At 48.3% G+C, this 22,606-nt stretch overlaps 6 protein-coding genes across 15 annotated transcripts; 3 read left to right on the top strand and 3 right to left on the bottom strand.

The window, feature by feature from the left end:
* Positions 1–66: 66 nt before the first annotated feature.
* On the bottom strand, positions 67–4,234 carry Spt (Spitting Image). 3 transcript variants are annotated; one of them, XM_076373085.1, is made up of 12 exons: positions 4,091–4,234; positions 3,147–3,356; positions 2,895–3,080; positions 2,648–2,821; positions 2,439–2,563; positions 1,845–2,347; positions 1,550–1,752; positions 1,268–1,469; positions 991–1,197; positions 831–920; positions 479–766; positions 67–403 (listed from the first exon to the last, which is right to left on the bottom strand). In XM_076373085.1, the coding sequence occupies exons 2-12, from the start codon at positions 3,207–3,209 to the stop codon at positions 93–95; spliced, it is 2,352 nt and encodes a 783-aa protein (XP_076229200.1). In that variant the 5' UTR covers positions 3,210–3,356; positions 4,091–4,234; the 3' UTR covers positions 67–92. The 3 variants fall into 3 exon arrangements, with proteins under 3 accessions (XP_076229200.1, XP_031847326.1, XP_031847324.1); XM_031991466.2 differs by lacking the exon at positions 4,091–4,234 and adding an exon at positions 3,414–3,648 and having other exon boundaries at positions 3,147–3,268; XM_031991464.2 differs by lacking the exon at positions 4,091–4,234 and adding an exon at positions 3,441–3,648.
* Positions 3,798–6,250, top strand: prel (preli-like). 7 transcript variants are annotated; one of them, XM_031991486.2, is made up of 5 exons: positions 3,798–3,904; positions 4,837–5,064; positions 5,170–5,383; positions 5,486–5,734; positions 5,847–6,250. In XM_031991486.2, the coding sequence occupies exons 2-5, from the start codon at positions 4,973–4,975 to the stop codon at positions 6,006–6,008; spliced, it is 717 nt and encodes a 238-aa protein (XP_031847346.2). In that variant the 5' UTR covers positions 3,798–3,904; positions 4,837–4,972; the 3' UTR covers positions 6,009–6,250. The 7 variants fall into 7 exon arrangements, with proteins under 7 accessions (XP_031847346.2, XP_031847345.2, XP_031847342.2 ...); XM_031991485.2 differs by lacking the exon at positions 3,798–3,904 and adding an exon at positions 3,972–4,141; XM_031991482.2 differs by lacking the exon at positions 3,798–3,904 and adding an exon at positions 3,983–4,153.
* A 1,627-nt stretch (positions 6,251–7,877) lies between these two features.
* LOC116433415 (uncharacterized) lies at positions 7,878–8,972 on the top strand. The gene is made up of 5 exons (XM_031991490.2): positions 7,878–8,028; positions 8,110–8,141; positions 8,215–8,409; positions 8,620–8,710; positions 8,831–8,972. Exons 1-5 carry the CDS (start codon positions 8,004–8,006, stop codon positions 8,881–8,883), a joined length of 396 nt encoding a protein of 131 aa, XP_031847350.1. The 5' UTR covers positions 7,878–8,003; the 3' UTR covers positions 8,884–8,972.
* On the bottom strand, positions 8,729–14,111 carry LOC116433417 (uncharacterized). 2 transcript variants are annotated; one of them, XM_076373086.1, is made up of 12 exons: positions 12,701–14,101; positions 12,317–12,447; positions 12,089–12,223; positions 11,824–11,988; positions 11,114–11,202; positions 10,869–11,046; positions 10,488–10,728; positions 10,259–10,420; positions 10,008–10,162; positions 9,696–9,931; positions 9,404–9,614; positions 8,729–9,350 (listed from the first exon to the last, which is right to left on the bottom strand). In XM_076373086.1, exons 1-12 carry the CDS (start codon positions 12,895–12,897, stop codon positions 9,094–9,096), a joined length of 2,157 nt encoding a protein of 718 aa, XP_076229201.1. In that variant the 5' UTR covers positions 12,898–14,101; the 3' UTR covers positions 8,729–9,093. The 2 variants fall into 2 exon arrangements, with proteins under 2 accessions (XP_076229201.1, XP_076229202.1); XM_076373087.1 differs by lacking the exons at positions 9,404–9,614; positions 9,696–9,931 and having other exon boundaries at positions 12,701–14,111.
* On the top strand, positions 9,082–22,562 carry LOC116433408 (glutamate receptor U1). The gene is made up of 12 exons (XM_031991468.2): positions 9,082–9,187; positions 16,666–17,868; positions 17,931–18,031; positions 18,730–18,813; positions 18,881–19,186; positions 19,399–19,505; positions 20,212–20,382; positions 20,446–20,687; positions 20,747–20,961; positions 21,617–21,873; positions 22,193–22,265; positions 22,326–22,562. Exons 2-12 carry the CDS (start codon positions 17,631–17,633, stop codon positions 22,560–22,562), a joined length of 2,031 nt encoding a protein of 676 aa, XP_031847328.2. The 5' UTR covers positions 9,082–9,187; positions 16,666–17,630.
* LOC116433412 (uncharacterized) lies at positions 14,579–16,070 on the bottom strand. The gene is made up of 2 exons (XM_031991481.2): positions 15,475–16,070; positions 14,579–15,395 (listed from the first exon to the last, which is right to left on the bottom strand). Exons 1-2 carry the CDS (start codon positions 15,590–15,592, stop codon positions 14,674–14,676), a joined length of 840 nt encoding a protein of 279 aa, XP_031847341.1. The 5' UTR covers positions 15,593–16,070; the 3' UTR covers positions 14,579–14,673.
* Positions 22,563–22,606: the final 44 nt, after the last annotated feature.

Below are 22,606 nucleotides of genomic sequence, written 5' to 3'. Positions count from 1 at the left end.
TGATATTCTTGTTTTCCAGGGGTGTCCGGAATGGAAATTGGAACGCTAAAACATACTCTCGGTAAATCATATAAATGTAGCATGTTTATTTCTTAATTGCTAAATATTTTCTCTGTTACTTCTGTACTATGATTCAATCGTTGAATATTGCTGTAACTTTTCGACGTTTCTTTGATCAATGGTCCATCTCCGCCTCCAATCGATGAACACTGATCTATTTGACGAGTCGTTACGTCGGATTCAGTTTTCAAGGGACGAACCAATGGTTCATTTATGGTTACACTTGAAACTGATTTTTTATTTTCTACACCTGTCGTGTTATTCTGTTGTTGCTTATCCGAATGAGATTTCGATGCATTCGAGTTTAAAGTTGTACAAGTGGTTACAAATTTTTCCAGAATATCTAAAAATATTATTCTATTAGCGACAGATTGATTAATTAGAAACTCAATATATAATATACTCGTAAACACATTACCCGTTAAGTTAATGCTTTCTCCAGAGAAGTAAATATCATCCTGAGAACTAATACTGTCTCTACTGAAAAGGTGTTGTCTAATGTTAGACAAATTTCTGGTTTTCAGTCTATTATTTTTCGACGTTCGCCCTATGGAGTTATCCTTGCGCGGTGTTTTATACATAACCGAACGTTCTGTTCGCATTTCCCGACCCTTCTTGATATACGGGATCAGACATGATAAATGTAACTGCTGTCTACATACGCCATTAGCAGTTTGTATAGATAAAGGTGATTTGTAATTACTCACTGAAAAAATACACGTTAAGAAGGTGACGTAACGCGTGGTGGTGTGTATATAAGATATTTCTACCTGTGTAGGGAGTTCTTATGTACGTAAACTGTTTTTGCGGACAATTATGAGACGATTCGCAAATCGTGGACAGTACTCGACTACTCATCTCTGAAAATAACGAATATTGAAACAATATCGTTTAAGAGATAAATATATGGTGTTACAAGTTTTCATGTACCGTGAATAGTATCTCCTTGGCCTTTCCCATTTTTCCCGTAATTCGCATTTATCATAGACGTGTTGTTCATGATGGCAACCAAAGCGGGATGCAATCTCTTCACGACATTCAAAATTAATTCGCATCGTTTTATTACTCGTAATTGTTGAGGTTCCGTAGCATTGTCTGTTAGGAGACTCTTCGCTGCAGCGTCAGCCTCGTATATTGCTTGAAAATAAATACAATTACTCAAACTCGATAATAAATACGATTACATGCAAAACGTGTCAGCTCTTACCAGCTTTTAATTCTCTGATCATCATTATCGTTTGCCGTTCAATCATGTCGCTTCCAATATCATTTACAGTTGTACTGATCTGCTGAGACAATGACAAAGATCTAAGCACAACGCTCTGTACTTGTGCTTGAGTGACTGGTTCTCTATTGTCAAGGCAATTGGACATTATCGATATACGTTCTTGAATATCATCTAAAACTACCTAAATAGCATGTAATAGGTATGGTTTCCTTCAAATTATTTTCTATATGAAATATATTATTCTATATTATAGTGAAATACCTCGCAATAGGCTGCCGAATCCATAACCAGATTAATGGCGTCGTGTAACTTATTTACTTCTAATTGCCACTGACCGGTTAATAACTTCACATTTGCTCGCATTTCTTTGCTCCCTGGATGTAAATAGAAAGTAGTGATTGAAGAAATCAATTCAGTTTCTAATGATTCAAGACTCGCTAAGCAATTCCGTATTTGATTTATTCCTGAAATAATTTAACGTGATACAGTTAGGAAAAAAGTTAAATGAGAAATAAATCTCATTCTTTTTGATATACATGTAAATTGCAGAACTTACGATTTCTATCTTTGCAAGAGGCAATAGCAAACAACCCAATTTGCATAGATTTGTCTATAATTTGATCAAAATCTTCTATAGCATCGGTCAGATCACTTTTGGATCGGTGTTTGGCGACCAGTGAATTACCACAGATCGTGACGAGTTTTCTTAAAGCACTAAAGGGATCGCTGAAGACTTCCATAACGAGATTCAGTACGGATACATTGATTTTACGTTCCAAGCGATACAGAGCATCGTTCAAACTATTCATAAATAAATTATTGAGGGCTGAGTCAGACGATTCGGACGTTAACTGAAACTTCAAATTCTCATATTCCAAGATGATGGAATGACAGGTTCCAGTAATTGCTTTGAAACTGCAGGGATTGCACACTTGTGCTATTGCCATTGCACACGCGAATACATCTTCTATCGGTACCCATAACTCTTTACATTCTTGAATTTGATCTTCTTGAGATTTGTGTGTCATTTCTGCTAAAATATCCAACACCAAATCCATTCTAAATATAAATGCAACAACATTAAACACATAAAAATAGAAAAATAGAAGATTGTTTAAAAGGTAAGACCAACAGATAAGCAATATGTTACCTATAAACAAAATGATTTTCTTTTTCTAATATTTCATCCTCAGGTAACGGATCTGGTGTATCTAATATTCCTATTATCATTTTTAAACAGAAGCAAATCCTTTCGCAGATGTATTTCTTGCAATTCTATGCACAGAAAAACACGAATATTCAATTAAAAGGAAACTCTAAGCCCTTTCAAAGTATTTATATCAGAAATTGGTCTATTACATAAATTGGTGTATTTAATTGATGCTGTTCTTGCACTAATTGGACTAGCAACTTGAATGCTGTACACAATTGACACAAATATAATACAATCTTTTCTGAGTGTGCACGAGATACCAAACTTTTTCTATATATTTGTAAAGGTATAAGCAATTCCAAAATAGAAGTTCCCAATTCCTGAAAAACATATTAGAGTTGTTTAACGTGTTCCAAAATAACACAAAATACTTTTTGCAAGTGTTTCCTATACTTTGATGTTTTGAAAATGTTCAATCTCATCGGCTTTGCCCATTTCTCCAACATAATCTAAACAGTCCATTAGCCTTTGTTTCAGTGGCAGACATTCTAATTTTTCCAAATTTTCGAGAGCTAGTTTAAATTTATCGAATACGGTGGATAAAATTTGTCCAGCAATCTGTTTGTCTATACTTCTTCCCTGAAAAATGTTTATGAACAATAACATATGATAAATTCCATCAATTTAAGATTCAATTGAACATACCGTATCATCTATGTGTTCAAGGGAGCAAAACTCCTGTACTATACTGGCAATTCTTGATTCCATCTCTTCGTAATCACTAATATTTTCCTTTGATAGGGCATCAAATTTTTCTCCTAAACATTCTAATCGATCGAAAAGCGTCGATTTTATCCGTAGAATGTCGTTTGTGCACAAAGAATTATTTTCTATTAGTTCTCTTATTTTGTTTACCTGTAATGTCAAACACACCGAAACAATATTATTTTTCATAGAGATTATTCCACTTACGAACAAAGAGTGTAAATGTACTATTACTTGTTCCTCTATGGGTATTAATATTTTCTTTATTTCTTTCGTTTTTATAGACATTTTATCGTTCCTTCTCTCGTTCAATTAAACGACGTTGTCAACTTCGCGACTCGTGATTGTTTCTAAATAAAATGAACACAGCAAACGGCTGATTTTTTTAACTTTTCCCAATCAACGGACCCCGATATCGTCAATTTTTCACAATGTTGTTATTTTAATCACGCTTTCACATTGAAACTACAGACGGTCCAACGCTTACAGCGTTTTTTTATTATTTTAATTGTAAGAGTTAATTCATTTCCTCTACGTATTTATTCATTCGGATGAAAATGCACGTTGAAGAATTTTTTCGAACATTTCAAATGTAAATAAAACACCTCAATTGCGTACCACGCTCATACAGCGTTCTACCAACATAAACGTATCGAAACATGCTCAACATGCCGAAAAATATGAGAATCTAATATACGGTAAAATATCAATTAATTAAACAGTCTAACTTTCTGTACCGAAATTACGCGAAAGTAATTCACAATTACATCGTTAATTTTTAATTTATTGATTGGCATTTGATAATACCGATGGTTGAACAAGTGGTTTGCTTATAACCTAATTTATCGACATGAGAATTAACGTAACATACAGTATATACATACGTTAATCTACAACTCGATTCGAGAAACAGCATGAATCGTTTGCATATGCCTGTGTGTACAAGAGTAAGGTTACATATACTTTTTGTAGATACGATTAACGTACCGAAGGATACTTTGGAACCTGTTATTTCTGTTCGTTTGCCATTAAAAACCATTACGAATCTTTGAAACGGACCTCAGCTATATGTTCTCCATAAGATTCAAAGTCGAAACATTGAATCGGATCGGAATGATGTTTTATAGACTTGTGTGACTTTTGCGTGATCGTACAGTGGATTCTTTGATAAGTTCTTCCGATAAATTTCTGTTCGTTTATCATTTGTGCGTAATTCGAGCGTATCTGAAAATCTTTACGAATGAAAGCGATGCAATTCACATGTTCTCATTTAATAATTTCACGTGGAAAATAGTTCGTTTTTATCGGACGTGAAAGAGGGTTATATAATTTATCGAATTTACCGAGTAAACGCTAGTATTTCCGCAGGATTTCTCGATTCGATTAACTAACGCGATTAGATAAACGTGTTTGTTGCCGAAATACGTTCCATATCATTCAGGAAATTATTGTTAATTCTCGTGTTACGGTACACTTCCAATTAGACGTACGATTTCGGTGATTCGCGTATGTACATTTGTCCCTTTACTTATAGAATTGCGCGCAGAGTTGGTCTTCTAACTATCTTCTGAGGGACACATGTAACTGAGGACACAAATATTTCCTAAATGTTTCTTCTTATCAATTTCAGAACAGAGGATACAACTTTGATTAATCTTCAAACTTCGTATCTTGGATGTATGATCCGTTCGGTACATCACAGGTGTGGGCTGTATATTTTCGCAACCTTATCCTACTCTATAAAACGATTCGTGTAGATCAGAAAGATGGTTAAACTTTACAAGGACAGTTCAATTTTCCAATTCAATTGGAATCAAGTGGCCCAAGGATTTTGGATGAGGTATCCGAACCCTAACAGGTATGTAAACTTGTAGAGGATTCTAGAAAATGCTAATCTAGTATATAGGACTGTGTTGTCGATCGCTCTGGGTATGAACTAATAAATTCTAAATTCTGTTTTTAGCGCTCACGTTCTCTCAGAGGATACCATATCAAGAGAAGTTAAAAATGGAGTTTTATACACGAAAAGGCTACTTATAAAGTCTGGCTATTTACCAAAGTGGGGAGAAAAATTTACTACCAAAAATACAGTTAAAATTGTAGAAGAGAGTGTGATGGATCCGAAAGCAAAAACCTTGACTACATATACAAGAAATTTGAATACCACGAAAGTAATGGTAATTTGATCGAGCATCTGTTGTTGCTTTCATCACATGTAAATTTCCTTGAACAGAATGAGAAACATGAATTACTATATAATATGTATATATATATTTCAGACTGTCATGGAGAAGGTTGTTTATAAAGTGTGCGAAGAAAATCAAAATTGGACCATAGCAAAAAGGTCGGCGCAAATCCGCAGTCAAGTGTACGGATTTGGCATCGCTATAGAAGCGTACGGATTGGACAGATTTAAAAATAATTGTAATCGGATGCACGCTGGTTTCAATTACGTTCTGGCTCATTTGTTTCCGCAAACGGCGCAATACATGAATCCAACTCTTTCTCAAATGGGTTTCGTTCAACGAGTGAGTCAGACAGGATTTAGTAACGTTTGGCTTAACGAAAGATCTATCGGATGCGTTAAAAAATTTGTATGCTAAATTCATGTATTAATTTTTACTGATTAATCTGTATTAGCTCGACGACGGAGTCGCAAATAGATCTAGTCTGGCAGAAGATTTCCAACATTCGTTACAAGGTAAGGCGGAGAAGGTGAAGGACGCTGCGAAGAAAGCGACTGATTTAGCGAAGAAAAAGGCTGGACCACTCTATGCTGCGTGCCAACCGCAGCAATCGTAAACGTGACGCCAGGCCGACGCGAGGAAGAATGAAAAGTATTTTTATTGTTAAATAAGATGCTAAAATGTAAATTGTTAGTGGACAATTTTGAGTCGTCCATCGCCGTCGTCGTCATCGTCGTCGTCATCGTCATGATCATGATCATCATTATCATCATCATCATCATCATCATCGTCATCATCATCGTCATCATTATTTTCTTGACGGTCAAAAATGGTAGAATAAAATTGGTTTCTCGTGGACAGGACTTGGGGTAAAACGCGTGGAATCTTGACGCAACAGAATTCTCACGCCACATTAGTAATCGCGTAGTATCGATCCCGATAGCGATATCGGTAGTAAGTATAGCTTGCTTTCGAAAGCAATTATTTTCTCAAGTTTGAGCACCCGTTACCAGAGAAGTAACATCCAGTCAGTAAGTTGAATCTTGTACGCGAATCGTTGGAAATTCGTCGCAGCTTTCTACGGGAATACTGCACATTGTGCTACACGATCATTCCTTCCAACTGCCAATTCGTTTTTCTTTTTTAATTGTTTAGATCTGTACGATATATTTTTCTAGCAAGCGTTTTAAAACTAGATCACATCTGCTTTCACGACGAGGGAATGAGAATATTTTAACCCGGCACATTTTCGAAAGGAACATTTTCGTCGTACCTCTCGGAATCTTTAATCATCGATTCCAATTTATCGTACATTCGAACGTACCTTTGCTCGCACCTGTCGGACGATACCTAAACTGTGCTTGTCCTGTAAAATATCTAAGCGCCGTACGAAAGATTTCCCTGAAAACGAATTGAATTCGTTCCTGTGAGACGAGTGTTGCGGCTAACCGGCGTACAATACTATGCGCGTGACGCATACCACAGAAACACGTTGATCCGTAACATTTTTCATGCTTTTTCCATGTTTTCCGTGTTCTCGAGTTATCTTTCTTTTTTTATACTTCTCTCACGTTGCGTTGTCGCGTACAGTTGCATCTATTTCCCATTAATGGAATCGATAGTCGTCGCCCGGACGATTCAATCTCGGTCTCAGCGGCGTGTACGCCTCCGCGTTCCACGGTCGACTACACATTTGGAGATAATCGGAGAATTTCGTATTGACATGCATTCGCGGTAAATCATCTGCAAGTATAATATATATACATATACATATATATATATATATATATATGTAAAGAAACATGGTAGTCTGTGCTGCGACTTGCGCATGTACAGTAGGAAATTGTGCAAACGTAGCCGGAGGATGCGTGGGAAATGAACAGATTGAGAAGGATGCGTCTATTCTTAGCTGATATTGTTTGTAAATGGTGTGGATTCAAGGATCGCTTGAACCGAGAAATGTACCAAAATATAGCAATATAATTATATGTACGTCAGACGGAGAAGGTAGTTGCTGTTATTCCACCGTTGACACGTTCGTCTCCTCCTTCGCGTTTTTAAGTTCAGCCTCTTCTTTGTAATCCGGATCGAAACGACCAGGTCCGATTGCATTTCATCGGCGCGCGTATCGGGAATCTTTCGACGCGACGAATTCTTCGAAAGCGGTTTGTTGCCATCGCGATTTCTTCGGTCGCGCAAGACCTTGATCCTTGTAATCTCAAGGAAGGTGGGATTTCCACACTCGTCGGGGCACCACACGCGTTTTCTACATGTATGCGTGCATACAGACTCGACACGTCATTCCCTGCTTCTCTGTTGCTCTGCATCTCGAGTTCTCGTATCGTTTTCCGCGTAAACAAAATCGAAGGAGGAGAGACCGAGAGAGTGCCCCTCGATGTAGTGGTGCGGACGGAAATTATGTAGGTTTGTGCATGAATCCCCCTTGACTGGTCGGTCCGGTGTGAACTATAAAAACCAACTCGTGCCACCATTTTGGATCAGTAAATTATTTACGTCGGCAGACTGAACTGGGAGAAACGGAGGGAAGCGAAGCTGCATATAGACAAATAGATAGATTGATAGATAAGAGAACATCGTGGATTCTGGCAGAATGTGGATATTTTACGTGGCGTTGAGTGAGTAACGTTCAAGATCATTGTAAACGATCGATGCGCTTTCCGCAATGCATTTCTAACAAATGTCTCGTTTGATCGCAGTCGTCTCGAGCGGAGTGCACGCGTTTCCACAGGTGAGCAACGACTTTACCATTTTGCGGTGCATCTCGGGGCGACTCTCGATCAATCGTCGTTTCTTTCTTCCAGAACAATAACGGTGCACGCGACGACGGCCGCCTTTCGGCTTCTTTCGAAGTGGATGGATTCGTTTTCGACGGACCAGCGGACGGACCCGCAGACGGAGGATCCGTGACGCAGACGCCGTTACGAACTACGAGTTCAACGACTGTGACGACCACAACGGCGAATTCGGATATGACCGCGTGCATGGCCGCGTGTCCAGTAAGTCGAAATTCGAATTAATCGGTCAAATTCACGGATTGAATGCTATTTTGATGTCGAACGTGGACGCGTGTTCTTGACACGCGTGCGTATCGGTTCGAGTATCGTGCTAGTTTAGAAACTTAGAAGTCGAGTTCAACAGTTATCGCTCGTTCGAGTTGAAAGTTCGCGCGATTAGGTTTCGGTAACGAGAAACGACGGATCTTCCAGGGGACGCCGGAATATAACCCGGTCTGCGGAAGCAACAGGCTCGACTACGATAATCCAGGACGACTGAACTGCGCGGCGGTCTGCGGCATAGGTAAGGAGCCAAGTGTAATCCGATTTTATTATTTCTGTTTTATTTATCTTATTTATCTGATATTACTGAAAGCGCTGCGTTAACGATCTGAAATTGACGGCACGTGTTTCTTCATTGCAGAGGTGACGATCAGCTACTTTGGAAAGTGTTCGAGTGCAGCTGCGCGGGGATAGTCGCCGATCGCGTTGATCGTTCGACGCGCTCGTTACTCCCATTTCTCGCGTCCTCGTTGCTTGAATAAAATTTTCAATTTGATCGTTAATCGACGACCGTCTTCTTATCCTAGATTTCCAAGGTAATTCGCGAGTTTCCTGTACGGTAGAGGATCGGGGTCGCGATTGTAATAAGGATAGCGATCAAGACGAGGATGAGGATGGTTCCCCTCAACCGAGGGACGAGGACGAAGCGTTGCGATCGGCCCATCTGACCCTCCGCGAGATTTCGAAGTTCCCTCCGTGAATGCCGTAGAGATGCCTAGTAAGTACGTTGATCCTTTCTTCCTCCGCTCGTATAGCGGTCCGTCTGTACTGCGCGACCGTCAGTAGGCAGGCGAGAATCAGTAGGATCTGAATGATCAGCCAGAAGATGAGCAGGCTGAGGACGAGGCTCGCGTCGATGCAGAACAGTCCTTTCAGGGAATCTGGAACAGAGCGAATGTGTAACGCGTGCCATCTCTCGGAAACGCGCGCTTACTTTCAGCCGTGGTCAGGACCGTGTCGGGGGATACGTTGCCTTCCCTCGAGGATAACCGGTCCGACGAGGGCGCGACGGGATACTGGACGATTATAGAGAGCCGAAGCGGAAGTTCGTCCGGCGTGGTGTCGTCCCGCTCCGTTGTATCGGCCGACGACCCGTCCGCGCGTCTCCTTCGCCCGTAAGAGGATTGACCGCTCTCGCACTTGGTCTGGGTCAGAGCTGATTTAATGGATCGGAACGACGCGTCGAGTTACAGGGTTGAACGCCGATCGACCTCCGCCCTACTCACCGGCGCGCATTCGTCGGCGCAGAAACGAACGATCACGTTGAACCGGACCAGCTGGCTGTCGGGGAATTTGAAAGCGGCGAAGGTCGTGACCAACGATTTACCGTCGGCGGGATCCTTGGACATGGCCGGGAATGTGGTCGGATCGGTAGGGCAACCGAGCTCGTCGAGAAGCCGGTGGGACGAGTTACCCGAGGCGCTGCTCGCGACGAGCTGACCCGCCGCGATGTCGTACGGTCCTTGGAAAGAGAAGAGGTCAAACGACGGGACGAACCGCGAGTTCGAGTCTCGACGATCGATTTCCGTCGCGCTTACCGTTCGCCGGGTTCAATTGAATCTTGAGGAGAAGCTTCTGACCCACGTGGGTGACGACTGCGTCCTTCGAGTTCTCGTCGAGGATCCTCATGGTCACCAGCGGCGGCTGCGACGACGCGTTCACTATCGTCGACGATATCGGCGGCACCCCCGCGCTAAACACACCGAAACGCGACATTCCAGACTCGTGATTCGAGATTTCAGATAAACCCGAGACCGATCGAGCGACGTATAACGTGGAACATTCCTACTTGGGATCGAGGAAGCTGAAGCTCGTGTGGACGGTGACGTTCCTCGGCTCCGGTGGCTCGCGGTCGTTGAACGAGCAACCGACGCGCACCGCTTGGTCGCCCAGACGTTGCACGATCGGATTGAACTGCACCACGATCGTCGTCCAGAAGAGTGGCCGCGTTCTACGGTAGATCGTCGTCGATCGTTAGTCGGCGCGGTTTCGAACGGCAGAGGATCATGGCGGTTTACCGGTTACGATCGTCGACGGAGAACGCGGTGTTCAGGCCGCACTGCGGGCTCGCGTTGCTGGGACGCCCCGTTGACAGCGAGGGCGGAGGCAGAGGCAACGGCAACGTCAGCACCGTCCGGTTCGCGCCCTGCCCGTCGACGCCGCAGCTCTCCGCGTAGCTGGCCGCGTAGATTCGACCGAAGAAGGCGTCGTTCGTGGTCAACTCGACCCGCATGGCGGTCTCGTTGCATCGTACCTTCACTGGAAGAGGACGGCGGGAAGGGGTGACGGGAGAACGGAGGGACGAGGGGATGGAAAAACGAACCGATAAAGTTTCCCTCGGTCTCTACCGTTCGCGACGGCGCCGAACGACCGTCTCGTTCCGATCCCGCGATACTTACGGTCCAGGCACGGCTCCCGTTCCCGGTAAATCGCGTTCATCGCGGGGACCAGCGAACTGACGCCCAAACCGCTCGTGTCCTCCGAGTGCAACAGACAGATCGACTCGCCGGTGGAATTGTCCAGCGTGTACCCTTTGCAGAGGAAACCGTGCCTGCTCGAGTCGCAGCTCCTCTCGCACTGAATTCAATCGGGATATCTTTCCAGGGGCGGCGCGAAACCGAGCAACGGATCGACCGGCACTTACCTGATTCTCGTCGGAGTTCATCAGCGCCACGTCCGAGTACGGCAGCGACGCGTTCCGAAACTCCGCGTACGAGCAGTATTCCCGTTTCGCTGGAATTTCGAGGGAAATCGAAAGGATACTCTGAGAAACTTTCGAGGTTTCCGGCGCAAGCCGGATCGTGTCCCGACGCCTTGCTGGCAGTTGCCATCGTTCGAGGACTCGTTGATCCTTTTTAATCATTAATTGCCTGGTAATGGCGACTGCAATACTAGCGAAGCGTCGGGAAACGATTCCATGGACACGACTCACACCTGGAAACTTTGAACGTTTCTCGTAGTATTTGTCTCGCACAAATAAAAGGAAATCGAAAGGAAGCGCCGAGTTAGGTCATGAGGGAACTTTTTCAACCAGCACACACCGATTTTGATGAAACATATCTCACACCTACTTTATCTCATTGGAAGCACCCTTCAAAGTTAAGGGTTGAAAATATACTTACAATATCTCTGAGCCCAGGGAGCGTAGAAGTCAAATCTATTGTTCACCTCGAGTTACGTCGACGCAAGTGAATTCTAATTCAACGATTGCTCAGTTCAATTCAGTGTTTTCGATACTTTAGAAATTCGCGAAAGTCTATCATAGCCAAAGGGTCGAAGTCGGGGTCGCGCGGGTTGAAAAGGTTCGCTCTGTAGGTCCCTCGAGCGACTGTGGCGCGATTTTCGTTTACTCACAGACGGTCCGGCATTGGTCCCGAAGGTACTCGTCTCTGTACATCGACGCCCTGTAGGCCTGCGGCCTGGTACCACGCTCGAGCAACGAGAGGGAGCACCGGCCGATCGTGTCCTCGGACGAGAGGGGCCTGCTCGTGCGGAACTGCGCCGATTCGCAGCTTCTGCCTGCGATCATCACGCCCGGTCGGTCTCGGTTAGGCTACGGTTCTCCCGCGCGCGCCGTTCTCGCATCGGATCCCGACGGATCCCGCGTCAGCGTGCTTACCAGTTTTCACGCAAATTTCGTAGCACTGGTTCCTGGTGATCGAGCGGGGCAAGTGGAACGCATTGGGATCGATGAACACCGCTCCCACGGTTCTTTCCACTTGCCAGAGTCTGTCTCGCGTGCAGCTCGCTGGAACTGACGACAACTAAAATAGCATTCGGTCGGCGGGCGGGTCCAGCGCGATCGACCTCGATCGTTTAAGCGCGGCTCGGACCGCCGCTCGGCTACCTTTCACGCAGATCTGATGGTAGTACGTCGAGTTCGGCTCCGGGACGAGCTCGTCGTCCTCCGTTTCGACAGCGTAGCAGACGCTTCTGCCGAAATCCACGACGAACGCGGTGCAGTTGAGCCGTTTGCACCTGGAAATCGGGAAACGGCGGTCACGACACGGCGAGATCCGATCTGCGTCTCTTCGGTCTTTGCCCGACGCGACGACGAACTAGATATGGAGCGTTCGCCTCTCGACGACGAACATTTCCCGAATGAAATCGCGCGTGCAAGGATTATTCGTTAGAATGTGTCGTTGGAAACAGCAAAGCTCTAATGTAGAATTAAAATTGACCGCTTCATACGTATACTTTCCCCCTCGATCCTCGATCCTCGTTCACCTACCTCTCGAAGCAACTGTTCGTGATGCCGTTCGAGTTGACGGCGCTGAACAATACGCTTTGCGACTTTATCGAGTCCGGCTTGACACCGGCGACTTTTTCCCAGGCCAGGTTCGCGCACGTCTGTCGCGGCTCCGAGACGGACCGGGCGACCAGACCGCAGAACGAGATTGCGAACAAAAGGTTCGCGTTCATCGACATGTTCGATTATTCGAGCAGCGTTCGCGTGCTTCTCCCGGCAGTGTGCCAAGGCTTCCCTCGATCGGCCCGTAGTCCGTGTCCGCGCCACGGTAGATTACGCACCAGCCCGTACGCGATTACGTAACGGAGCGTAATCGGGCCGCGCCGATCCTCGCGAACGCGAGCGTGAGCGCGAGCGCGCAAGGGGAATCGAGAAATCCGATAAACCCTGGTAACGCGATTGCCATTCGAATAGCCTGGTCCGTCTCTGTTCCGTCGGTCCTCGCGCGGCGTCCGATCGGATCTCGCGTTGTCCGACGCGATCGCGCGCGGCGAACGGAACGCGATCACCAAGGCCGAACGGTATCGGCGACGATCGCCGCTGGATGCGCGATAAATTGCCCGATCGCGGGTACGAGCGCGGGCATAACGTCACGAGCACGTCCGAGGATCTCCGCACGCTCCTCTGCAACCGATTGATGGCCGACGCGAGTCCCGCGGCCGACGCGAGGATCGTGCAGGCGCGTTGCAAATGTACCGACGACTGACGCGTCGACGCAACGTGGACGCGGGTAATACGCAGCTGGATACGCGGGTGTTCGCGCGCTCACACGTTCACCTGTATCCTCGAAAAACGACACGAATAGGAAGAAACTCGGCCGCGCGACCACCGCGCTCCGCGAGCCGCCGCGTGTGTCGTAACCGCTTGCAAACGACTTCTAAACGGACGCCGCGAATTCGCCGTCGGCTGCGTGTCGAGCGAGCGGCGCGATACGCGACGGACGGGACCGTCTTGTTCGAACGAGCTCGACTCGTTCCTCGTTCGGCCCACGAAACGAGCCGCGTTTCGCGGGCGGCGTCGAAGGCTTGGCTCCGATGCTCGTTAAAAATCCAAACAGCGCGACGGCTGACGCGTGACGCTCCGCCGCGCTCTGCCGCGCCGCAGCGATACCGGACAAACGACGCGGCATTCGAAGCGATGCTTATCTCGGCTTGGGTCGCCTGTTTCGCGATCGGCGGCGGACTCGCAGCCGTGCCGAATCCGGAAGTCCGACGGCGAGCGCGCCTTTCGTCACCCTCGATCGCTTTCCAACGATGCAATCGACGCGTGTCCCTCGGGCAGACGTTAGACAACGAGAAGGGAACGGCATCCGCGGAATGCAACAGTTGCGCGAGAACCGGAACGCACCCGCATCGTTCTCGCCAGCGGCGATCCTCTCGCGCCCGCATCGCACCGGAAATCGCCGGGCGAACACGAAAATCCGACAGATTTCTCCGGTCGCGTTACTATGTTACGATTGACGGCGCCTCTCTCTTTCGAGCCGAGATTCGAATCGGTTCGAGGGGTTCTTCTGCGTCTACGCATCACGATGCTAGTCAATTTAAACGATTCTCTTTTCTCGTGACACGTAGCATCACCGCGATAGACGAGTCTGTCGCACACTCCCCATGATTCCCTCCCGAAATGCCAACGAAGCAGCCAGGGAAAATATGGGACGGAACGAGATAGTGTCCGAGCATCGTTTCTATAATACATACTAGCGTGAAAGTTTTCGTCGAGGATTCATCCATTTCTCTGCCAAGCTCGCGTTGGACGTAACCGAACGTAACGCTTGCATCGCGACGCGAATGCGCGGATCGCTCGGGATTCTCGAATCTCGCGGAGGACGGGAACGCGTGGGTACCAGAGAAATTCGATCGGTAGTATTCAGCGTTCTACTTTATTTCGAACGGTCGCCGCTTATTCGGGATTCTCGTACAACAATGTGACGTACAGCGTGTCTGCGTCACTCGGCGTTAATTGACGTAACCGAGCAACCTGATCAGGTTGTAGGCGACGTTAAAATTTTGTATGATCATGTGAGCGACAGGCGGCAACTGGTTGGTGCTGTCTAATTCGTTGAGGATACGGTGCGTCCAGGGCAGGCCCGTCGTAGACAGGAATCGCAAGGTCCTACGCGTCACTTCCGTCAGGAACCTCGTGAGCCCATCGGCGGCGTAGCTTCCGGCGTTGCTCGTCACGTTACTCAGGAATTTCACGGGATGCGTGACGGGTTGCGGTAGCACCGATCCCGCGACGTTCTCCACAGAGCCCACGACATGTCCGACCAAGTTCTCCAGTCCCGACAGCAGTTGCCGTCGCTTCCTCAGGGATCTCCCCTCGACCAGCTCGCCGACCTCGCGCATGAACCTCTGCGACCGCTCGAGCACTCCTTGCGCCCGTTTCAGCCAAGGGGTGAAGTTCTCCATGAATCCGGCCGATCTGCGCTGTCTGTTCGCCGATCCGCCGAACACCGAGCGAACGAGCTCCAGCAACCGTCTCAGCAACCCTTCGATCGGCGCGAGAACGCGACGACCAGCGTTGATGACGACGCGGCACGCGGCTCGCAAGCCGTCACGCAGCTCCGTGACCGGATGCCGGATTACATCGGTGATCCCGTGGGTCGCGTTGCTCTCTTCCGTCACGGAACTCCCGTCGTCCTCGCTCGATCTTCGGAATCTGACCGCGGAGACTGGCGCTGAAAACGTACGGTGCGCTCGCTTATCGAGACTCGTCGCGACATCGTGACACGGGCGGATGGTGTGCAAGCAACGTACCTTGATCCTCGAGCTCCGTCAGAGACGCCGGTGAAATCGCAAGATCGGCAGAGTGCGGCGCCGAGCCGCACAGCCCTAGCAGGCATGCCGCGAACGCGACGATCGCCCAGCGGTTCATCGAAGCCAATCGGTATGGTAATCGCGGGCTCCTGCTGCTCGAACCTCCTTCGCGCGACGGTTTTGCCGATCGTCGTCGACTGCTCTTCTTTTTAGCAATTGATACTGCCGCAGTTTTTCTACCCTCTTCCACCACTTTCGTTTCCGCGGGACGCGCTGCGGGGTGCGACGGGGATCGGCGATGTACGTAGCGGCACCGCGCGGTACGGCTCGGTACGGTATGCGGTTCGTCCTTCTTGCAATTTTCCGTTTATCGATACCGATGTTAATTTCTTGCGTCGGACATGTGCGATGACCGTGCGATTACGTCGAGGTTGCCCGGAATTCCGGCCGAATTTATGGAAAGCACCTTTTCCTTGGGACCGTTCGGTCGCGCGATACGCCGCGGCAGACGTGGCGATACGCGAATTTTCATAGATCGGGTACACGCTTGTCTTCGATTTCGGCTTCCATGTGTCCTCCGAGGACGCCGTCGCGTTTACACGACCGAGCCACGCGCTGTTTTACAAAGCGGCGCGATATCGCGCTTCGACCGATGACGGGTGACAAGTTAAGTGGTAACGAAACAACCGATAGCGAGGGTCCTTGAACGAATCGGCGTCGCGCAGTAGGACGGAACTGGCGGACGGCGATCGAGAATCTATAACTTTGTTACCGCTTCGTATATTTTCATGGAATTTCGAGGAGTTGATTCACTCGGCGATCTTTAGAACGAAAGGAGTTTGCACGTTTGAGGCTTGACTCCTCTGGCTTTCGTATCATAGTTAACAGTTACGTACATTTTGTCTCAATTCAGTTTTGTAATAAGATATCCGCGTGGTTAACAGTCAATTTAAACCTTGCAAATACTTCGCAGGACTAATTGGTAGCGTAAGTGCTCTTGGTAACCGTTAATACGTTAAGCGCCACGGAAATCTTGGTTAGGTTCAGGAAATTGATTCAATCTCAAAGAAACTACCCTAAAATTATTCGATTTTCCACACATCCGAATTTTGTACTAAGGAAAACCAAAGGTCGAAGAAACGTTACAGAATGTCTCATTTCCGCTAGGAATACTATAGAAATTTGTTGCAGCTGCCGATAGACTCCAAAACAACATGGAGCGCTAAGGGTTAACCGTTTGCGGAGGAAAGTTCTTCAAAGAACACGAGACTTCCAGCAAATTCGGCGAAATTACATATAACGAATGCTTAAATAACAGAGAAAGAGGAAAGTATGCATAGATCTCTTGCCATTTGAGTCATTAAATCATTCGTTCGCAACTCAGTAGTCAACATCTCAGTGTCAAGGTTTAACGCGTAAAGCGCCACGAAAATCTTAAGCGTTTCCCCATAGAGTTTGTCTTTTGTAGGAAAAGTAGGAATAATTATGAACTGTTTGGCGTTGCAACGTTTGCGTTACACTATCAACTTAGTTGCCTCATTAAACATTTTCATTTTACATCGGTTGTCTTGTACGTTACGATTGTTTCTTAGTCATTCAGAAACGTCAGTCGCCAGTGACTGACGCGCTTGACGTGTTAATATTCATCGACTCGAAGCATTAGTACCAATAAGACAAAAGCAAATAATGTACTCTATCATGCAACAATACAATCGTTTCTCGATCGAACATCACGAAAATCGGCTTTCGATCGGCGTCGAGCGTTTCGTCCCGCCGGAGACTTACGTTCACGTGTCTCAACCGCAACGGTCGGCACGACGGAATCGTAATGCAAACGAAGCGTCGTTTCCGCTCGACATGAATAATACGCGCGGGCATGGTCCGAGTTGTCGAATCTGAACGATGCACGGCAAATATTGGCAGAGACGCCGAGGAACCGACGGCGGTCGCTCGCGTCCGCGCGGCGATCGATCCCGCGGCGGCCAGTTTGTTGTGCCTGCGTCGCTGTCGATCGGGCTAGGCAACTATCGTCCCGGAGGAACGTAGATTATCCGCGCGTTTCATCTGATTCGAATTTCGCCGCCGCGCGAGGAACGGGCGAGGATTACCGGCGTGAATCACAGTCGCGTGTCGATCGCGCAAGCGGACGCGAGCAAATGCCGGCCACCGGAGCACGGAAAGCGACGAGATCGCGGGCGCGGCGATGGCTGGTGCTCGCGTTGCCGATCCTCTGCCTCTGGGAAGGCGGCGTCCGCTCGAAACCGGAGGACAACGAGCCGATCCTCATCAGGCCGCTGTTCGTCTACGAGAATCTGATCAAAGGCGTTCACGACTACTTCAACAACACCTGCATCATACTGTTCCACGACTCGCCGAATCCGACGGAAGGCAAAGGTGAGACCGAGCTCGCTGCGATATCGAATTGGCAATGGTTGTCGGAACGGGGATGCTTTCAGAGTTGCAAGAAATCGACGGGCTGTTGGGCCTTCAGAGATACTTCAGCGGGACTTTGAGCATTCGGACGTCGATCATGGATTTCCGCACCTTCAAGGATCGCGTGAGTTCGAACGAGCGGTGCATCGTGGGGTATTTGTCTGGCGGATGTGAACAGTCTCTTTTAAACAGTTAACTGTGGAGTTTAGTTGGATATAATAAAATGGAGCGTGTACTCGTCGAAGGACGAATGCGCGTAGAGTATTTTAACACGTTGTATGCCATGGGGGCCACCGGTGACCAACCAAATCGTATTACTGCAATTCAGTCGGTTAAACGACGATTATTTAGAAATATTTCTATGTTATGAATAATGCTACCTAATGTGGTGATGTTCAGCTAGATGAGTGTGCGATAATAATAACGCAATTCAATCGAATGATTTAATATTGTATTTTTTCCATTTTGAGTGTTTTGCTCTATGAAATCCTGCGGCGTTCAACGTGTTAATGAAAGATCAAAGCGAAACAAAGGATTACATGTTTACGTGAGAAAATAGAGAATCCATCGCTAAGAATTAGTATCGTGTCAAGTTTTACGATGACGTGTCGTCAAGCACAGTTAACTGGTTAATATCCGTGAAACCAAAGGAGAAAATACGACGATTTCTCTTCGTATTCGTTGATCACTTGTTTAAAGATAATCAATTTCGCTGTTAGAATCTAAGCAATCACGTGTATTTGCGTATTACGGAATTTCACGTCGCAAATGCCCCATAGCGCGACGCAGCGACGCCATTCGCACATAGAATTTGCATTTCAGCTGGGGGATACTTACAATTCCATCAAGAGGCCGTTGTTCGTTCTATTGAACGACCTGGACGCGACCAAGGAGCAATTCGCTTTGGTAATTTTGCTCGTGTAACGGTAATTAATCTTAGCCAGTTGAGACGACCCTTCGGGATTGAGAACAGGTCTCCAGGTGGATCACGATGGCGTATCCCACGTGGCTGCTGTTCCTGCGGAATGACACCAAGTTCGAGGACTTCCTGTCGGAGGTGCACGTGCCGTTCGACTGCGTCTTTATGGTCGCCCAGCCGGACGGCCACGGTATCGGCGAGGTGATCAGAGACGTCTATCGGATCGGCAAGGAAGAGGAGCTGAGGTGGATGAAGTTCGGCGAGTGGGACGCCGCTCGAGGCTTCCGGGGGCCTCGGCTGGGCCTCTACCAGCGCAGGCACGATCTCCACGGTCGCAACATCAGAGTCGTCGCTGTGCAAGTGAGACATACCGATCAACGAATTCCAACGTTTCTGTCCTGCGACGTCCACTCGAGTTCCTTAGATCCTCAGAGTTCCTCGAACACTAATTTAATTTAATTTAATCTTCTAAAGATCGAGGAACTCCGATCGTCGTCCGATGGACGTTACAGGACGAACGCGTCGAAATGTTACCATCGCGTACTTCGGTATCGAGATCGGTTTGTTCGCAGGATCCCCCGGTCTCGCGGATCATCCGCGACGAAGCGAACCGCACAATCGGCATCGCGGGCTTCTTCGGCGAGGTCATTCATCTGCTGCAAGAAGGAATGAATTGCACGTGAGAACCGATTTCTTTGAGAGACCGCGCGTATGCCACCTGAATCGGGCGTCTCGTTTGTCGTCTTCCGACTCTTCTCCGGGCCTGAACCGTCGCAGTCGCGATCCATTTCCGCTTTCCTCTTGAGACCACGCTTGCCGAGTTCCCGGAGCTGTCTGGCCGTCTCCCTTCGGAAGTACAGTTCCTGATCGGCGGCCGATCTCTCCTCGAACGCGTCCCTCTTACGACCGTCGCCGCTCCGTCGGCGTCTCTCGAAGAAGAATCGTCGGACCGCGGGATGCTGATTGTCGAATCGGAAGCGACCTCCGCTCGGCCGCGCGATCCCGCGTCCTAACCCGCGCAGCATGTTCCGCGAGACGAGCAGGGAAACGGACGACGATCGGCAACGACAAACGAACTCGTAAAGGCCTGTGCACACGGCGACGCGGGGTCGAATCAAATTCTATCAAATTTCATCTTACATATACACAATTAAAGAAAGACTCACATATTCCTCATACTTGTCGCGATTCGTTACCATTTTGTCGACGCGTCGCTGATCTCTGCGCCAAAACCTAAAATTCATTAGACAAGGCGTGCTTGGAATCCGGCCACTCAGACGAGCGATCGGGAAAACGTAAAATCGCGTCGCTCGTGTTTCCGCTTGAACTGTGGAGCGATCCCGAGGAGATCGGCTCGATCCCGCTGATTCCAGCTGCGATTCCAGGTTCAGTTACAGGGAAGTGGAATCGTGGGGCATACGGTTGCCGAACGGCACGTGGACCGGTTCCATGAGGATGCTGATAGAAGGCGAGGCGGACCTCGCGGCCACCGAGCTGATGATGACGTCCGACCGGCTGGACGCCATCGAGTTCACCACGCCCGTCTACTCTACCAGGTGAGCATTACGCGCGGCCGTCTCGTTGCGTCGCCAGAGAGTGTTGCTCGCGGTCGTGTTTAGGTGTCGCGTGTACATCAAGAGGCCCGACACGACGGCGGTCAAATGGAACGCGTACTTCGCGCCGTTCTCGTTGAACACCTGGAACGCGATCGCGCTGACGATCGTGATCGCGGCCCTGACGATCACCACCATCGACGCGTTCACGGTGAACGTCGACCGACCTCTCCTCGACTCCTCGATGCAAGCGCAGTCCGCGCTCCTCGAGGTGATGTTCCTCGTGTTCGGCGCGTTCTGCGGTCAAGGTGAGTGAACAAGTCAAGACGCCGCGGAAAACGCGCTCGTCACGAGAGACGTTCGGCAGGCATGGAGTCGTCTCTGCTGGATCCGATTCGGCTGGTGCATCTGAGCGTGTACCTGACCGCCGTGGTCGTGCTCGCGGCTTATTCCGCCGCGCTGATCAGCTTCCTCGCGGTGAAGACGTTCGCGATGCCGTTCACCACGATGGACGGCATGCTGGCGGACGGCAGCTACCGATTCGCCGTGATCGGCGACTCGGCCGATTACACTTTCTTTCAGGTGAGCTTGTCGACGAGACTCGAACTTAACCGATCTTAACACTAGGTTTATTGTCCGGTTTATTCTGTTGTTCCTGGAGAAATTGATGTTCGACCATTCAGATCTTGGAAATTAGGGATTTAACACGTTAAACTCTATGGGAAAACGCTTAAGATTTTCGTGGCGCTTGTCTTTTGTAGCAAAGAAAAGTAGGAATACTTATGAATCGTTTGGCGTTGCAACGTTTGCGTATTATCAACTTAGTTGCCTCATTAAACATTTCTATTTCACATCGGTTGTCTTGTACGTTACGGTTGTTTTTTAGTCATTCAGAAGCGTCGGTCGCCAGTGGCTGACATGGCGCTTAACGTGTTAAAATTAGGTTATTATACGTATTCTTGTAACTGCATCAACCAAAACCGACATGAACGTTTGCCAAGTAATCTTTATAAATTCAGTACGCGTCAAATTGACGCATCTTCGTTTGAAACGCGAAGCTCCGTAAACCAGAGCCGAACGAAACTCTTTCGAGCTTCTGCTTGAAATTAACCTCCGACCGATGCAGCCGTAAAAGTCATTGTGCGTTACTCCGCTGAATGATTATTCCGGCTGACTAGCGTCCATTGATCCTCCTTCCGTTCGCTTTTTGGGCGCGGGCTGTGCCGGACCCGAATAGAACACCACCGATGGCATGCTCGCGGTCATGTTCGACGAGCTGCTGGCCAGCGAGACCGATCTGCCGATCAACTATCTGGACGGGCTGCGGCGCGTCTGCAGCGAGAACAAGTACGCGTTCATGACGCTCGACAACATGGCGTCCGTGCTGCAAGGGGTGGTCGACTGCAACCTGGAGCCTCTCGACGCCATGGTGCAGACGACGATAGCTATGGCGGTGCCGGAGCACAGTCCGTATCGCGGCATCATCGATACCAAGTCAGTCGATACGCTTATAAACCTGATATCACTGCAACCTGATACTGATAGAATCTTCCACTGATTACGTTGCATCAGACTGTTATAACTGTAAACTCTAAAATTCAAAGCAGGTCAAACTTAACGCTAGAACAGTTAAATTAACTTTCCGAAGTTTTTCTGTAGAAACTCCGCCAGTGGTACTATTGAAATTTCTATTTATTTACAATTACTTTGTCTATCGTTAAATCGATTTCTACAGTAGCTGTCTTTGTAATCATTGTAAAAAGGAGTGGGTCATTTCGACCTCTCGCAAGTAATAGGTCTCGTTCGCTTCCAGCATCCTGCTGCTGCGCGACAGCGGGATCCTCCAGAGGTTAATGAAAGCGGAGTGGGCCACGCGATCCAGCCAGGTAACCCCCGACCCCGCTCGTCCCCGAGTCGAGTAACGCAATCACCCGTGACGATTTCAGCCGAAATCTGGCTGGTCGTCGGTCGAGCTCGAGGACGCGACTCCGCTGCTCGTCTTCCTGCTCCTCTCGTTCGTGGTCACCTGGCTGGTGCTGCTCGTGGAGAGGCTGATGCGTCCGCAGCGGACCGGGTCGACGGCCATCGAGCGCCGTAACGAGACTCTGCCGCGCCGAGCGATCGTTCGGCAACCGACTCGCCAACGGATTTTCGAGCCGCGCGAACGTAAACAAACGAAGTAGCTGCGGCGCGCGTGCGTCCGGACACGGCCACGGTCGCGCGATCG

This window comes from Nomia melanderi, chromosome 13, assembly GCF_051020985.1.
Source record: "Nomia melanderi isolate GNS246 chromosome 13, iyNomMela1, whole genome shotgun sequence".
Taxonomy (NCBI): domain Eukaryota; kingdom Metazoa; phylum Arthropoda; class Insecta; order Hymenoptera; family Halictidae; genus Nomia; species Nomia melanderi.
Note: the sequence above shows the minus strand (reverse complement) of the source record. Positions and strands in the feature narration are given on the sequence as shown.

Excerpts from the sequence above, each read along its gene's own strand:
- Spt (XM_031991464.2), bottom strand. The coding sequence starts at position 3,494 with ATGTCTATAAAAACGAAAGAAATAAAGAAAATATTAATACCCATAGAG. Across the intron at positions 2,564-2,647 it reads AATTAAATACACCAATTTAT|AATTGCAAGAAATACATCTG; the intron begins GTAATAGACCAA and ends TTCTGTGCATAG. Across the intron at positions 767-830 it reads CATAAGAACTCCCTACACAG|TGAGTAATTACAAATCACCT; the intron begins GTAGAAATATCT and ends GTATTTTTTCAG.
- prel (XM_031991486.2), top strand. The coding sequence starts at position 4,973 with ATGGTTAAACTTTACAAGGACAGTTCAATTTTCCAATTCAATTGGAAT. Across the intron at positions 5,384-5,485 it reads TGAATACCACGAAAGTAATG|ACTGTCATGGAGAAGGTTGT; the intron begins GTAATTTGATCG and ends TATATATTTCAG. Across the intron at positions 5,735-5,846 it reads AAATGGGTTTCGTTCAACGA|CTCGACGACGGAGTCGCAAA; the intron begins GTGAGTCAGACA and ends AATCTGTATTAG.
- LOC116433415 (XM_031991490.2), top strand. The coding sequence starts at position 8,004 with ATGTGGATATTTTACGTGGCGTTGA. Across the intron at positions 8,029-8,109 it reads GATATTTTACGTGGCGTTGA|TCGTCTCGAGCGGAGTGCAC; the intron begins GTGAGTAACGTT and ends GTTTGATCGCAG. Across the intron at positions 8,410-8,619 it reads CGTGCATGGCCGCGTGTCCA|GGGACGCCGGAATATAACCC; the intron begins GTAAGTCGAAAT and ends CGGATCTTCCAG.
- LOC116433417 (XM_076373086.1), bottom strand. The coding sequence starts at position 12,897 with ATGTCGATGAACGCGAACCTTTTGTTCGCAATCTCGTTCTGCGGTCTG. Across the intron at positions 12,224-12,316 it reads CCATCAGATCTGCGTGAAAG|TTCCAGCGAGCTGCACGCGA; the intron begins GTAGCCGAGCGG and ends AGTTGTCGTCAG. Across the intron at positions 9,932-10,007 it reads TCAATTGAACCCGGCGAACG|GACCGTACGACATCGCGGCG; the intron begins GTAAGCGCGACG and ends TCTCTTTCCAAG.
- LOC116433412 (XM_031991481.2), bottom strand. The coding sequence starts at position 15,592 with ATGAACCGCTGGGCGATCGTCGCGTTCGCGGCATGCCTGCTAGGGCTG. Across the intron at positions 15,396-15,474 it reads GACGGAGCTCGAGGATCAAG|CGCCAGTCTCCGCGGTCAGA; the intron begins GTACGTTGCTTG and ends GTACGTTTTCAG.
- LOC116433408 (XM_031991468.2), top strand. The coding sequence starts at position 17,631 with ATGCCGGCCACCGGAGCACGGAAAGCGACGAGATCGCGGGCGCGGCGA. Across the intron at positions 17,869-17,930 it reads GAATCCGACGGAAGGCAAAG|AGTTGCAAGAAATCGACGGG; the intron begins GTGAGACCGAGC and ends GGATGCTTTCAG. Across the intron at positions 19,506-20,211 it reads CAAGAAGGAATGAATTGCAC|GTTCAGTTACAGGGAAGTGG; the intron begins GTGAGAACCGAT and ends CTGCGATTCCAG.